The sequence below is a fragment of the Muscardinus avellanarius genome (genome assembly GCF_963383645.1).
Source record: "Muscardinus avellanarius genome assembly, chromosome: 2".
Lineage (NCBI taxonomy): Eukaryota > Metazoa > Chordata > Mammalia > Rodentia > Gliridae > Muscardinus > Muscardinus avellanarius.
In genome coordinates this window covers 37,606,345-37,622,588 of record NC_137787.1, presented here as the reverse complement: position 1 = coordinate 37,622,588, position 16,244 = coordinate 37,606,345, and the positions used below count along the sequence as shown (strand labels likewise).

Below are 16,244 nucleotides of genomic sequence, written 5' to 3'. Positions count from 1 at the left end.
ATGCCTTGCCCACCGCAATCTGATGAGCTGGTTTTCTTTGTGAACGGGAGGAAGGTAAGCATTGGGTGGCAGAGGAACCATCCTGATTCAGCCTGCTCCCCTCTCGCAGAGCTCGGGCCGGGCAAGATGGGGAGGCAGGAGAGCCTTGGGCTCTGTAGAGGACCTTGGCGTGTTAGTTCAATCTGACTCTGCCAAGGGTTGTAGAACACTGTATAGGGCATTCACGTCCCTGAGCCTTCACAGCCTCACTGCAGAATCTGCTTCCAAGCACTACTATAAAGAGAGAGCGAAAGCTGCTTCTGCCATTGCTTAGGAATCCATAGAGTGCTTATTTTAAAACTGGGCCTGAGCCAGGCGTGGTGGTACACGCTTGTAATCCCCATACTTGGGAGGTGGAGACAGGAGGATCACGCAGGTCCAAAGCCAGCTGTGCTGGCTTAAGAGACCTGTTTCCAAATAAAAGTATAAAAATAGGTCTGGGAGTGTAGCCTGGAGGTAGAAGGGCTTCCAGGAACCCCAGTACCACCAAAAAATAAAATAAAATAAAACTGGGCCTGAGGCACAGATGCACGTTGTCCAATACCATTATCCTGATCTTCAAACTGAGAACAAGAAATGGAGCTTTCTTTCTATTGCTATTTGTCAACTTACTTTTTCTGTTGAGTCCCCATGACACAGAATTGGTTGAAGTGTGGGCCCAGTCCATTTGGAGTCCTCTTTCCCTAGGTTGCAACTAAGTTCCAGGGCACGTATGTGACAGGGAGGGATCGTTGCCACCTTCCCCATCTTCACCATCCATGCGCAGAAGCCACCAGCTCCCCTCAGTGCCCTCTTCCAGGCCTAGCTCTCTGTCTCTGGAGGACACACAGCTTCTCTGAGGTCTTGCCACCTCTCCTCCAAAGCCTCTCTGCCCTCCAATGCCACAAACCCAACTAGGGTATGGTCGTGTCCACCCCTCTTCAGGGCTTGGCCTAGTAAAGGAGGTAGAGCGTAGGGCCTCTAAGGTCTCATTGTCAGCCTGATAAGGCTCTTCCGCCTGTGTCCAGTCTCCCCCACCAGTAGCCACCGCATTCTTCCAAAGCCTTTGTCCATGAGCCGAGGCCCCTTCCTGCTTGTTAATGGTCCCGGCCCAGGCTGCAGAGGCTCAGAAGCCAGAGGAGGCCCCTTCCTCTGCTTCCCGCTCCATGCACCTTCTGAGTCAGGACTTCTTCCCTTGGTTAGGTATTTCCTAGGGATCCAGAAGGCAATTGAATTTTAATATCTCAGCATCTTCCTATAGATTTTTTTTTTTCAGTACTGGAGATGAAACCGAGGGGCATTCTACCTCTGAGCTACACCCCAGAGTTACACCCCCAGGCCTATTTTTTTATTCTTTATTTTGAAACAGGGTATCACTGAGTTGCAAAGAACCTCACTAAATAGCTGAGGCTGTCTGTGAACCATGATCCTCCTATCTCAGCCTCCCAAATGCTGGGATTGCAAGCGTGTGTCACCACGCCCAGCTCAGATTTTTTTTTTTTTTTTTTTTGGTGGTATTGGGGTTCCTGGAAACCCTTCTACCTCTGGGCTACACTCCCAGACCTATTTTTATATTTTTACTTGGAAACAGGGTCTCTTAAGCCAGTGCGGCTGGCTTCGTACCTGTGCGATCCTCCTGTCTCCGCCTCCCAGGTGCAGGGATTACAAGCGTGCACCACCACACCCGGCTCAGATTTTTATTTTTTGAAGTCTACAAAAAGTGTAGGTCTTCCTTCTTGGAAGAAAGGACAGATATGACATTGATGGCCACTGGACCTTCCTTTCTTCTAATACAGCAGGTTAGCTACAGGTGTTTTCAGGATAGCCCAAGACAAAGTCAAAGGACTATCCTAACAGACACAAAGGAGAAAGAGGCACCCAAGAAAGTCCCCATGGCTTGGGGTTCTGACCCTCTCACTTTTCAAGGGAAGGGATAGAGGAATTCCTCTGTCCCACAAGAGCCACTTGGGTCCTGAGCAGGAGCACCAAGGCTCACCATTGGGCCACTCAGCCATCAGGGCGACTGGAAGGCTCCAGGGCCTCTCCAGGATGACAGCAACTCTCCCAAGTTTTTTTTCTGACCAAACTATGACGACTGCTAATGTTATCAAGTATAGTCCAGAGGTGTCTTAGAGGTGCCAAAAACTCTTGTTACCCAGCTTTTCTCCTGCAGGCCCTTGCATCGTTCACACATGCATGCGCATGTACACACACACACACACACACACACACACACACACACACACCAATTCCCTCCAGATTTGAAATATTTTGAGAGTACAAAAGTCTGAGTTGGAAGATTCCACAGAGGCAGACAGTGTCACACATGGAAGAACTGAGGTGCAGGGCTTCTGTGCACAGGCGGTTCCCTGTTTTCATTTCCCAGGAGACCAGCATTGCCACACGTGCACTGTGACACTCCTGCCCTATAAATGTGTGTGAAAGTTGTTGGCCCTCAGATTTCCTTTGCCTACACCTCTTTTCTCATAACAGACTTTCCCTCACTGTTTTATTTTCTTGAATCTAGATCTTCAGAATGGCAAACAGATCTTAACTGGTGAATCTGAGAGATCTCTCAGAGAAGCCAGAGGAAATACAAAAGGGTTTGTGCAGATGAAAGCAAGTCTAAATTATGCCCTGATCCCTAAAGCAAACAGGCCACGAGAGGCCTCCCACCAGGTCACTGATTCAATCCCATAATAACGCTCTTTTCAACACAGGTGACAGAGAGGAATGCGGACCCAGAAGTGACTCTGCTGGTCTTCCTACGAAAGAACTGGATCCTTTTTCAGCCAAGTCTTGGCCAAGTCTATGCCCTAAAACTTAAGCCCTTGTGGTTATGAGAAGTGATCTCTCCGTCCTGTTAGCCCCTTGGCCCTTGCTATTTGCTCTTACCCCTGGTTTTAAGGATATCAGGTTAATTGGGCTAGTTTGGAGAGGATGAAGTTTCCCCAGAATTGTTTATATCTGATTAAATCGCATGAAATAGAAGCTAAGCTCTTTCCTGCAGCTAAGCCTCCCTGAAAGGCTCTGTGGGTCCCCAGCAAGGTGTTACATAAGGGAGGCTTCGGTTGCCTCTGCCTTGCCCAGTTGTGAAACCACATTTTCCAGATTCAGTGAGAGGATGTGGCAGAGAAAAAGATTTCCTTTGCCTATGCCTGTTTTCTCACAACAGGCTTTCCCTCACTATTTTGTTTTCTTGAATCTAGATCTTCAGAATGGCAAACAGATCTTAATAGGTGAATCTGATAGATCTCTCAGAGAAGCCAGAGAAAATACAAATGAATGACAGAAATTACAAATTGATGAAATTAACTACTGGACAAGTATTTTCGGTTTTTTTGTTTTGTTTTGGGGGGGTATTTTGTTTTGTTTTATGCGGTATGGGGGGTAGAATACAAGGGCATTCTACCTGTGAGCTATACCCCCAGCCCTATGTTTTTCTTCTTTATTTTGAAACAGGGTCTCACTGAGTTGCAAAGGGCCTCACTAAGTAGCCGAGGCTAGCCACAAACCACAATCCTTTTGTCTCAGCCTCCCAAATGCTGGGATTACAAGTGTGCGCCACCACACCTGGGTTTGAACAAGTTTGTTTAAAAGCCCACATGGTTTATAATTACTTGTCGATATTTGAAAATTAGAGCTGGTTGTGATGGCACATGCCTAGAATCCCAGTATTTGGGAGGGTGAGACAGGAGGATTGTAGGTTCAAGGCCAGCCTTGACAATGTAGCAAGGCTTTCAGCAACTTTGTAAAATCCTGTTCACAAATAAGAAAATAAAATAGAGCTGGGGCTGTAAATCAGAGGTAGAAAACCTCTAGGTTCAATCCCCACTAATACACACACACAAACACACACACACTTATATTGAAATGGAATTTTTCTTTTTTTTGTGGTGGTATTGGGAATGGAACCCAGAGCCCTTCTACCTCTGGGATACACTCCCAGACCTATTTTATATTTTTATTTGGAAACAGGGTCTCTTAAGCCAGCTGAGGCTGGCTTAGAACCTGCACAATCCTCCTGTCTCAGCCTCCCAAGCGCGGGGATTACAAGGGTGTGCCACCACGCCCAGCAAAATGAAATTTTCCAAGGGACTTTTTTATCATTATCTTACAAGATGTTTATAATAAATCTGTGACAATAAAGCAAGTATCACTCCTCCTGGTTTGCAAATGAGAAACAGGGAGGTTAGTATGCCCATTGTCACATGGGGACATGTAGCCTTTACTAAGACTCAGACACTGGCAAATGACTGCTCTGACATCCATCTCAACCCCTCAAAGACCTTCCTCACAACGACCCTCTAGGAAAGCAGCTATACTAGTGTGCAACTGTTCCTTGACCGCCCCTCCAGTACGTCTCACAGGAACCAAGTACGCCTGTGGAAGAGGAGGCTGCGGTGCCTGCACGGTCATGGTGTCTAAGTACGACCCGGTGTCCAAGAAGATAAGGTATCCCACCCAGAAGCCCGGGAGCCAGGGGACGGCTCTGTTTCTCTGCATGGCTTGAATTCTCATCTCACAGCTAAGATAGAATTTGGGGTTCTTGCTGTCTCTGCATCTTAGGCCCCTCTGAAAAATCCCATGAACACTGTGAGCCATCTATTCAGATTGTGTATGGCCTGATGGCATTCTACATATCACTTCAGGGTGGGCATGAGCCTCCCCAGCCTCATCTATCTACCTCAGCTTAAGAAACCCCAATGTAGAGCCGGGCATGGTGGTGGTACACACTTGCATTCAGGAGGCGGAGACCAGAGGATCACAGTTCATGGACAGACTCAGCTACTTAGCAAGGCCCTTCGCAACTCAGTGAGACCCTATTTCAAAAAACTAAAAAGACGCTGGGCATGGTGGCGCATGCTTGTAATCCCCGCGCTTGGGAGGCGGAGACAGTAGGATCGCACAGGTTTGAAGCCAGCCTTGCTGGCTAAAAAATATAAAGTAGATCTGGGAGTGTAGCCCAGAGGTAGAAGGGTTTCCAGAAACCCCAGTACCACCAAAGGGAAAAAAAAAAAAAAAAAAACCTAAAAAGACTAAAAATTAGGGCTGGGGGTGTAGCTCGAAGGTACAATGCCCCTGGGTTTCATGTCCAGTACCACACACACAAAAAAAAAAAAAAAAAGAAACTCCAATTTAAGCCAACAATTTATTTTCAGATGAGGGACTTGAGGCTCTAAAAAGATGAAGTGACTGTTGAAGGTCATGTAACTGTAACAAGAACTTGAACCCAGGTCCTGTGGCTCTGAGGCTTGTGTTCTTTCTACTGTTCCCATAGACTAGCTGGCACCACAGGACGAAGGCCACAATTTCACCTTTTAAATAAAGGCCAGATTCTAGATCTCAGGCTTCTTCCAAATCTACTGGTCTAACAAATCAAGAGTTGGCTTCAGAACACAAGTCATCCAATACTGTTGAGTGACCTTATCCAGAGAATTTAAATTAACAAGCAAAAAAATGCCAGTTGTGTACACATGGTTGCTTATTATGAAATAGATGTCTCATCGTAACTAGTTGAAGTCCTACCACACTCCAAGAGACAAGAGCCATTCCCACAGCTCCCAGATGGGTCTGGTCTAGGATTAGAAAGTTTTTCTAAAGTTCAGGATACACAGATTGACCTTCAGGATCCCCAGTTCTTGCAGATCTCATGAGGCAGAGAAAGGACCTAACTCCCTCCTCCCAGTCACCCTGCTCCGGGTTCCCCAGCCCATCGAGTGGCAGGCCCTACAGGTTTCTGCTGCTCCTCTTGGTTCCAGGTTTGCCCGTGGGGCAGGACTGTGTCACCCTCTTCTTTTCCTTGTTTCTCATACAGACACTTCTCCGTCACTGCGTGCCTGGTGCCCATCTGCTCTCTGCATGGGGTCGCTGTTACCACGGTGGAAGGCGTTGGCAGCGTCAGAACCAGGCTTCACCCAGTGCAGGTAACAGCGCATCCTAATTCTCTCACCACTTAACTTGATCTTTTTCACCAAATACTGTGTTGACTGTACTGCCTGAGGCTTCTAGGTTATTACCAGATAAGTGAAAGATTTGGATGTGTGTTAAGCAAGGTAATAGCATCTATTCAATGATTTAGAAGCTAAAACCCCATCCACATTTTATTAAATGGTCATCTTTTTTGTTACTTCTACTTGAAGGAGAAGCAGTTTCATCAAAAATACTAATTAGTGAGACATGGTGACACTCACCTATAATCCCAGTACTTGGGAGGCCGAGACAGGAGGATCACAGGTTTGCTGCCAGCCTCAGCAACTTATCAAGTTGCTATTGGCAACTTCCCTGTTTCAGAATAAAAAATAAGTGTGAGAGTGTAGCTCAGAAGTAGAATGTCCCTGTTTTCAATCCCTAGTACAATAATAATAACAATAATTGACAAATTCCTATTGGACTGTGATCTGGAATAGATATTGTACACAGGATACCACACATATAATAAAATGTTTCTGAAGCTAACAATAAAGTTCAGTATTATTGCCTGTGACTTAGTGGTCTGGGGAGTAAAATCCAAGTTGGGGATGGATGGGGTCTGAAAGGGACGTTGCTAGAGCATGGGGACAATTGTTTCCCCAGTTTTTAACCTGGAGCTGGAATAAAGAGGCTGCATTGAAGGGTACTGACGAGTGTTGGCAGAGAGCACATCAGTTTCTCTGTCACTGTCACAGGCACCGGGGAGTCACAAGGCCAGATGGACCCACACTAACTCCTTGTAGGCAACAGAAGCCCCACAGGTCTCTGGGTTTAACCACATGAGAATCAATCCAAAGGAAGTCAGCAAGGGTGGAGGAGGATGCAGGAGTGTGCTACAATCTACCGTGAGGTCAGGCGGGCTGCTCATAGCAAGATGGGTAAACTAGAATTTTAGGGTTACGTTGCATCCTGAAATCTAGAACAGGGCTTCCCAAGCTTTACTATTTTAAAGGGCCACCCAGAAGCTTGTTAAAAATGCAAATTATGAGTCAAGAGGTTTGGAACAAGGGCTCCAAGTCCTTCATTTCCTACAAGCTCCCAGGTGAAACTAATACTGCTGAGCCAGAGACCACACCTTAAATAACAAGGATCTCGGACATAGAACAAGTCCTAGACCTTTAAAATAGGGTTTCTTTGAGCCAGTTTGGATAAATTTCAGGAAGAAAATGAAATGAAATCAAGAGTGGATAGTCTCCAAGCTCATCATAACCTACCTATGTTAAGAAAAAGAGTGCGTATAAGAAAAATGTTTTTGAAACTCATACACACTCTGTGTATAATGATTGATTCCTGGGAATACTCACTCTGGGAGCTGAGGCTGCACAGTGCTAATTCCCATTTAGAAGAGGCGGAGCACTTGACCTTGAGAAGTGATTATAATGATAGCCTATGGCTTCTGAGTCACTACCTCCAAGAGCATCCTAGGAAAAGAGACACCCAGACCCTGAGAGCGGGGATGAGCTACATTTGCCCGGTGAGTCAGTTCCACTATGACAGATCTGTGGACCCTGGAGAGAGTTTGTGGCGGCAGGGAGGGCTGTAACCATGCACATGTCCTTCCAGGAGAGGATTGCCAAGATCCATGGCACTCAGTGTGGGTTCTGTACCCCTGGGATGGTGATGTCCATGTACGCACTGCTCAGGAACCACCTGCAACCCTCGGATGAGCAGCTCATGGAAGCCCTGGGCGGTAGGTCTGCCACTAAAAGCCCACTGACCACCCAAGGCCAGGGGAGAAGTATGCTTCAGACTTCTCCACAGCTCTCTCTGCGTCATCCCAGCCCACCAAGACACTACTTCTGCCGGGCGTGGTGGCGCACGCTTTAATCCCTATCTGGGGAGCTGAGACGGGAGGATCACAGTTCTTAGACGCCTCAGCTACTTAGTGAGGCCCTTTGCAACTCAGTGAGACCCTGTTTCAAAATAAAATATAAAAAATTGGGCTGGGAGTGTAGCTCAGAGGTAGAATGCCCCTGGGTTCCAGCCTCAGTACTGCCAAAAAAATAATAATAATAATACATTACTTCTGCTGTTTCTAATGAACCTACAGTTCACCCAGGAGCATTAAGGCTGCCAAGCCCTCCCTGCTTATAGGGCACATGAGTGACTCGGCCTACTCAGGACTGACACGGCGTGTGAACTGCACCACTTCTCTCTTCAGTGGCTTATCTGGCTGCCTTTATTAGGGGCCTGTATTAGTTTCCTAGGGTGGCCTTAACAATGTACCACAGACTCGTTGGCTTAAAACAATAGATGTGGATTCTCTCGCCAGTTCTGGAGGCTTTCCATCTGATTAAGGTGTTGGCAGAGCTATGCCCCTCTGAAGGTGCTAAGGAGGCTCCTTCCTTGCCTCTCCCTGGCTTCTGGCGTGCAGCAGACGTCCTTGGCATTGTTTGGCTTGTAGATGCATCACTCCGGCCTTCTTGGCCTTCTTCTCTATGTCTCTGCATCCAAATTTCCTTTTCCTTATAAGGACGCTAGTCCACAGGGCCTACCACAACAGTGTAGCCTCGACATCATTCCATCTGCAGATATCTGGTTCAAAATAAGAGTATAATCATGGATTTCAGGGGTTAGGACATCAACATATCTTTTTTATTTATTTATTTTTATTGGTGTATTGTAGTCATACATCTTAATGGGGCACAAGATGGAGGAGTCAATGTCAACACATCTTTTTTTGTTGTTTGCTTTTTTTGTTTTTGCAGTACTAGGGACTGAACCCAGGGGTATTCTACCTCCAAGCTATACCCTCAGCCCGATCTTTTTTTTTTTTTTAATTCTTTATTTTGAAACATGGTTTCATTAAGTTGCAGAGGTCCTCACTAAGTAGCTGAAGCTGGCCGTGAACCTGTGATCTTCCTGTCTCAGTCTTCCAATCACTGAGATTACAAGTGTGTGCCATCTCACCTGCTCACCATATCATTTTGAAGGACACAATGAAACCCATAACCAGGCTCTTCAAAGTAGAGGGGGGGAAACATTAAGTGGTTTGGCACATATCAAAATATTCTCTAAAACAAATCACAAAGTTGGCCGGGCATGGTGGCACACGCTTGTAATCCCCGCACTTGGGAGGCAGAGACAGGAGGATCGTGCAGGTTCAAAGCCAGTTTTCCTGGCTTAAGAGACCCTGTTTCCAAATAAAATATAAAATAGTTCTGGGAGTATGGCCCAGAGGTAGAAGGATTCCATTCCCAGTACCACAAAAAAAAAAAAAAAAAAAAAACCATAGAGTTGTGGGTATAAATCAGTGGTAGACTGTTTGCCTAACAGGCATGAGGCCTTGGGTTTTATCCTCAGCACAAAAAATCTGAGCCTATTTCCACTTTCACATGTTAGTAAAAACAAAGTGTACTGACATCCATGCTTCTCCTCTGGTCAGGTAATCTATGTCGCTGCACTGGGTATCGGCCAATTCTTGAGAGTGGCAAGACCTTCTGCACGGTGAGTAGATGACTGTGGGGACACCCGACAGGAAAAAATGATAGGGACAGATTCTGGTCTAGGCTGGGAACACAGAAACGGAGCTTTTTAGACCATCATTGTAGACTGGAAGGGAGGCAAAGTAAGCTAGCTCCAATGGACTCTCTGCAGCTTAAGCTATTTCCTGAGGCTCAGGTGAGCACCACATCACCAACATCACCAACATCAGAGAGGCTTCCAGGCAATCTAACCAGACACCCAGACATCTTCTACTAGTTAAGCAAAGCACCTCTACAGATCAGGTAAGAGGGTGCCAGCAAAGCCACGGGCAGAAGCAAGAAGATGGAGTTTGCTGTGGCTAGGCAAAGTTTGTTCCAAGAATCCAACCAGCTGGGAAGGTGTGAACGGGCAGGAAGCTGAATGCACAGAGCGGGATCCAATATTCACTCCAAGTGCAAGAGCAAGGGCGCTTCCTCTCAGAATGGGCACTTCAGCCGACTGTTCTCAAAATCAAATGCGTCTTGTTTGATAAGATCAGTAGGAGCTAAACAAATGGTTACTGCTGTGATTGAGAATGTTGTTGACACTGAATGACATTTAACAGAAGCACCAGACAGGCACATAAGACGGCCTTCACTGAGGGCAGGATGGAGTGGGCAGCACACCTTGAGACTCAAGAAAGGGGGAGCCCACACCTTAGATGGCCCCGCTCAGCCGGGCACGGTGGCTCATGCCTATGATCCCAGGACTCGGGAAGCTGAGACAAGAGGACCGCAGGCTCGAGAACAGCCTCAGCAGCTTAGAAGGTCCTTCTCCAGCTATTCTCAGGATTCCATAGGTCAAAGGCGACTTTCCTGCCTGGAGTCTTCAGCCGTTTTCTAGATTTTTCTCCATGTGTGGTCTTGATTTCCCTTGTAGACTAAACACAAGCCTCTTTCCTGAGCTGACCAAGGGCAGATGATAACATCCAGCATCTACACCCTGTACCCTAGGTCAAAGGGCGGCCGGAGAGCAGCTGTTTGTGGAGGGAGTGGGCAGAGCTTGGACACTCAGGCTGGGTGCTCACAAGGCTGTTTGAGGCCCCTCGCTGTACAAAACAGAGGCAGGATTGGAAGAGAAAGGCCCCAGGCTGGGGCCCCATCACTATCCTTGCCTCAGCACCACAGTAGTAGAGGTGGACCTGGGAGTGGACCAGCAAATGTGTCCCATTCCCCAAAGCCAGGCAGGTGTCCTATACATATGTATTCTAGACCACAGCCCCGTGGGAGAACCAAAGCTGATGAGCTGAGAAGCACAAGGAATAGCCTATACATGCAGCCAATTGCTGTTGGAGTGGAAAGACACCTCTGAAATACAAAGAAAGCTAAAGGAGACTCCGTTCCCTGTGGAAACAAATGCTAGCCACCTTTCTGGACTCGGGATAAAGGCAAAAAAATGTCATCAGTCACCCCACCCTGCAGCTGATCCCATGGGACACGAGTGGAGGGAAGCAACCCAGCCCCAGAGGGGACATGCAAAGGTTACAGCTACTGGGTCAAAGAAGACTGGCTTCATTCCATTACTGCTGGCCCACAGGCCATCATGGCAGCTCTCAGAGCTTTCAGTAAGAGAGGAAGTGTTATTTTCTTGTCCCAGTTACTGCTTCTTGAACAGAATTTAGGAATATGGCAGTCTGAGACATGGACAGAGACAGAGAACTAAAGTGTCTGGGAGAAAGTATTTTGCCAGACACTTGGAAATTATCTGAGAAAGAAGATACTAGAGGTAAGTTTGGAGGAAATAGAAATGAGAAACCTGCAAATGGAAACATGCTTTAAACCCCACTGTTAGAAGCTGGCCATGAGCCTGGCGTGGTGGCGCACGCTTGTAATCCCAGCACTTGGGAGGCTGAGATAGGAGGATCGCACAGGTTTGAAGCCAGCCTCAGCTACTTAGTGAGGCTCTCAGCAACTTAGTGAGACCCTGTTTTCAAATAAAGTATAAAATAGGTCTGGGAGTAGAACCTGGAGGTAGAAAGCCTCTGGGCTCCATCCCTAGTACCACCAAAAACAAACCAAAAAAAAGGCCAGGTGTGGTGGTGCACGCTTGTAATCCCAGCATTCCGGAGGCTGAGACCAGAGGATAGCGGTTCGCAGACAGCCTCAGCTACTTAGCAAGGACCCTTGTAACTCAGTGAGACCCTGTTTCAAAAATAAAGACTAAAAAAATAGGGCTGGGGTGTTTCTCAGAGGTAGAATGCCCCTGGATTCCATCCTCAGTACTGCAAAAAAAAAATAAAAATAAAAATAAGCCGGGCATGGTGGCACACGCTTGTAATCCCCGCACTTGGGAGGCAGAAACAGGAGGATCGCGCAGGTTCAAAGCCAGCTGCACTGGCTTAAGAGACCCTGTTTCTAAATAAAAGGTATGAAATAGGTCTGGGAGTGCTGCCTGGAGGTAGAAAGGTTTCCAGGAACCCCAGTACCACAAAAAAAAAATTAAAAATAAAAATAAATAAATAAATAAATTGTCAAATCCTTCAAGACACAGACATATTTACCTATAAAAAAGGTTTTAATGTAAGGCACCCCATCTTCTTAGGACTCAAGCTGCTGTCAGCAGAAAGGATCAGGAAAATGCTGCTTGGACCAGAAAGAAAACGGCTCCTCCTCCCCGGGCGGGAAGAATGATGTGAGTCCTTTGTTGGTTTTGGCCTCTCACTGTGAGTATTGCCCAGTCTGGAAACTGCGCTATTAGTTTTAATGGTCATCCTCTGCTTATTGCTGTCCCAGGATGTGCACAAATAAAGCACTTTTCACCTGGGAGCCGGGTCAGTGGCGATCCAATACCCAGGCTCTTGATTTTCCCTGCATCGTGAAAGGCTAGAGCCAAGGAAAACAAAAGCCACACATAGGAAAAATCATCTACCCTCCTGGGGATGAGCCATGTCCCAGGGGGACCGGGAAGCTGCCCTGCTCACCCAGGGCGGCCTCTCCTTCTCCAAGGGAGGACACAGCAACCTCGGGAAGGCGGCAGCCACACGGCAAGCTAAGGAGTCACACCTAGGAGGTCCAGCCTTAAACCCTCAGCCTCTGCCTTTGCTCTCTGAGAGACAAAGGACCCATTGACAAATTCCTAAAAGAATTGCTCAGAGAAGTTGAAATTCGGGATAAGAGAGTAACTGGCTCCAGGTATATGAGGAAACCTGGGAGGCCAGAGCCAGCCAGCGCCCACCCTCCCCTCCTCTGTCTCTATCCTCACACCTGCTTTCCCCCGGGTTTGCCTCCCACTATCCTTATTTGGGTCTAAAGAAGGAGTACAGGAGGACAGAGCAGCGCTGGCCCAGGGAGCAGGGCTGCGTCTCCCAGGATCACGTCCCAGAGGGCCAGCTCCGGGGCGCTCCATACATTCTCAGTCAATTCTCAATGCTGTCATCTTGAGAACTCAGTTTGGGCAATGATTCGCCCTGGGGACCACCTGATTTATTTTAACCAAACTCAAAAGAACATGATATTTAAACTGGAATGTGCCTCAATATACGTTCCCAAAGAGAAATATAATTATATTAAAGTAGATCTTGAGACCAGTGAGCCACATGTCTTCTCTGCAGAAAAATGTACATAGGCAAATTATACTAAGAGCCAGGGTGCAGGGCAGCCATGTCATCTAATGAGCAGCGTCCTGGAAGACCCTCTGTGCCACAGGGTGGCTTGCCAGCTGGCCAGATATCCACCCTAGGACTCCATCTCTCTTTTTTCTTTCTTTTCTATTTTTTTTTTTGTTGTTGTTGTTGGGGAGGGGGGTTAGTGATACTGAGGATTGAACTCAGGGGCATTCTTCCTCTGAGCCTAAGCTACACCCCCAGCCCTTTTTATTTTTATTTTGAAACAGGGTATCCCTAGGTTGATAAAAGTCTTACTACTTGCTGAAGCTGGTCTCAAACCTGTGATCCTCCTGTCTCAGCCCTCCAAGTACTGGGATTACAGGGGTATACCACCATGCCCAGCCTCATCCTGTTTAAGCTCTCTTAACATCTTTCATTTGGGCAACTGTTAAGTCTTGGCCAGGAACCTGTCTAGGAGAACTTGTCATTTCTTGACTCCAGTGCATTATGTCCATTTTACATTTTAATTTTCAGGCCCCATCTCATTTCTAGGTTTTGAAGATATACCACATTATCACTCCCAGGTACTACTTACACCTCTAATTCTTTTTTTTTCTTTTTTTTGATAGTACTGGGATTCCTGGAAGCCCTTCTACCTCTGGGCTACACTCCCAGACCTATTTTATACTTTTTTTATATTTGGAAACAGGGTCTTAAGCCAGCGCGGCTGGCTTCGATCCTCCTATCTCTGCCTCCCAAGTGCTGGGATTACAAGCATGCGCCACCACACCCAGCTTACACCTCTAATTCTAACTAACACAAAAACAGGTCATTTCGATGTTGACCCATGATGCCTCAGTATGTGGCCCTTTGCAGAACTTTACAAAGAACAGTTATAAGTTTTCCTTCTGCAACCTGGGAAGGCCTCAGAGACATAGGAAAAGGGCACATGGGTTTGGACAAATGTCAGGTCATTTTCTTTAATTACCACAATTATCCTTCAAAATAAACACTATTTTCATTTAATCTTTAGAAAGGTTAAGTACCTTTCCAGTGGAAAGGTCAGAGAGCCGAGCTGAGAGTGAACCACAGCTGCCTACGTCTGGTGTCTACATCTCTCCTTTGCACCCGCCTCCCCCACACCCTGCAGTTCTCTCCCAATTTGCCTTCGCTCCTCAGGGTGCTAAAGCAGACCTGAGTCAGGCAGGGTGGCGGGCCAGGTGACTCTTCCTTCCCCTTCAGTTTCCTGGTGGCTGCAGTGGAGATAATAATTTACTGTCTCCACATGATTATCATGAAGATTAAATAATTAATACAATGTAACAGTACTTGCTAAATGTTAAGTATGATTTTGAAAGTCAGATTCTGTGTGTGTGTGTGTGTGTGTGTGTGTGTGTGTGTGTGCATGTGTCCATGCACATGTATACACAAGCACATACATTTAGAGAAATTTGGGGGATTACTGGAAATTGAACCCAGGAGCATTTTACCTACAGCCCCAGCCCTGTTTTTTTAAATTTAATTTTATCTTGTTTTATTTTATTTTGTTATGAAATAAGGTTGCACTGAGTTGCAGAGTACATAGCTTAAGTTTCTGAGACCGGCTGTGAACCTGCAATCCTCCTGTCCCATCCTCCAAAGTACTAGGATTACAGGCATGCGCCACCAGGCCCAGATAAGAGTACTCTTTAGAGTATTTTGTGTGTGTGTGTGTGTGTGTGGTACTGGGGTTCCTGGAAACCCTTCTACCTCCGGGTTACACTCAAAGACACCTATTTTTTATATTTTTATTTGGAAACAGGGTCTCTTAAGCCAGAGCGGCTGGCTTCGAACCTGCGTGATCCTCCTGTCTCCGCCTCCCAAGCGCGGGGATTGCAAGCGTGCGCCACCACGCCCAGCTCTTTAGAGTATTTTAAACAATACTCTTTTTCTTAATATCACATTAGGGCAAATCAGTGTATCTCTTATGACAAGATTCTTATTTTAAGTTATTTGGTTTGAACCATTTCCCTGTTAAGAAGATTGGGGAGATTAGTCCTATATTCATCTTGCCTGATTCCTACAAAGAATGATAGTGCTGTTTCCAATTGAGCTGGGCTCACAGGGCCATCTGCTTCTTCCTTTTATAAAGATTTGCACCGAGTTATTTGCAAAAGAGGAGTTCCAGCCCTTGGACCCGACCCAGGAGCTCATATTTCCCCCAGAACTCTTGGTAAGCTGAGTTGGGTATTTTATGTGCTTATTTAAGTATCAGTGGTTATGAACTCAGTTTTATAAATCCACCCATTTCCTTCCTGTGACATCATCAAAGTGTGGAAAGAGTTGACAGGATCGACATGCCAGATGACAATGGTGAGAGCAATAGTGAAGTCGTTTCAAAAGAACCTCGGCTGGCGCTCTAGTGGGTGTGTCAGGGCTGGGGGTTGGGAGGACACAGGCATGACTTCCCAGGTGACCCCGCATTGCTAAGCTCCTACACAGCCTTTCCAGCTACTCCAGAGCAGTGACCCCAAAGAGCACCCCTACTCCTCACCCTTCCTCCCATCAGCAGCACCATCCTCCGTCCCAGGCACCCAGTGTCCTCTTTTATACAAAGCCTTTGTCTGAAGTGCTTCTGCTGTGTTCCATTCAGAAATATTTATCCATCGCGGGCTTGGTGGTGCAGGCTTGTAATCCCAGCATTTGGGAGGCTGAGACAGGAGGATCATGGTTCACTGCTAGCTTCAGCTACTTAATGAGGCCCTCTGCAATTTAGTGAGACCTTGTTTCAAAATAAAGAATAAAAAATAGGGCTGGGGGTGTAGCTTGGAGATAGAATGCCCCTGGGTTCCATGCCCAGTACTGCAAAAAAAAAAAAAATTATCCATTTGGCAATGTGCCGGCACTGCTGTAGGTCTTAGATATACTGCAGGGAACGAAACTAGCAAAATACCTGACTCAAGAGCTTGCAGTCTGGCAAGACAGACAGACGCTCCACAAAATAAAAGATGAGATATAATGTGTTAGCAGGTGAGACATGTTAAAGAGAAAAAAATGAAACAGAAAGAGGAGAGGGTGCAGGTTGCTGCAATTTTAAATATCCTGCCAGGGAGGATTTCTCTGAGAAAGCGCCATGTAGGAAGGCCCAGAGGGCTTTAGTGAGGCCCGCACAGAGGCGCGGGAAGAGCACCCAGGCCCGGGGAGCAAGTGCGAGGTGGAGCCGGGACAGGCCAGGGGAACCTGTGCTGGACTTGGTGCTGCTCGG

At 46.8% G+C, this 16,244-nt stretch overlaps 1 protein-coding gene across 1 annotated transcript in view; it reads left to right on the top strand.

Moving 5' to 3' along the window:
* The window catches only part of LOC308279787 (aldehyde oxidase 2), a gene marked incomplete at both ends in the record, with an annotated part of 92,487 nt that continues 76,243 nt past the window's right edge, over positions 1 to 16,244 (top strand). The window contains 8 exons of the mRNA XM_080719956.1: positions 1 to 54; positions 2,739 to 2,814; positions 4,377 to 4,473; positions 5,837 to 5,945; positions 7,555 to 7,681; positions 9,377 to 9,438; positions 11,998 to 12,087; positions 15,132 to 15,212. Coding sequence (XP_080576082.1) covers positions 1 to 54; positions 2,739 to 2,814; positions 4,377 to 4,473; positions 5,837 to 5,945; positions 7,555 to 7,681; positions 9,377 to 9,438; positions 11,998 to 12,087; positions 15,132 to 15,212 — 696 coding nt within the window. The remainder of the gene's footprint in view (positions 55 to 2,738; positions 2,815 to 4,376; positions 4,474 to 5,836; positions 5,946 to 7,554; positions 7,682 to 9,376; positions 9,439 to 11,997; positions 12,088 to 15,131; positions 15,213 to 16,244) is intronic.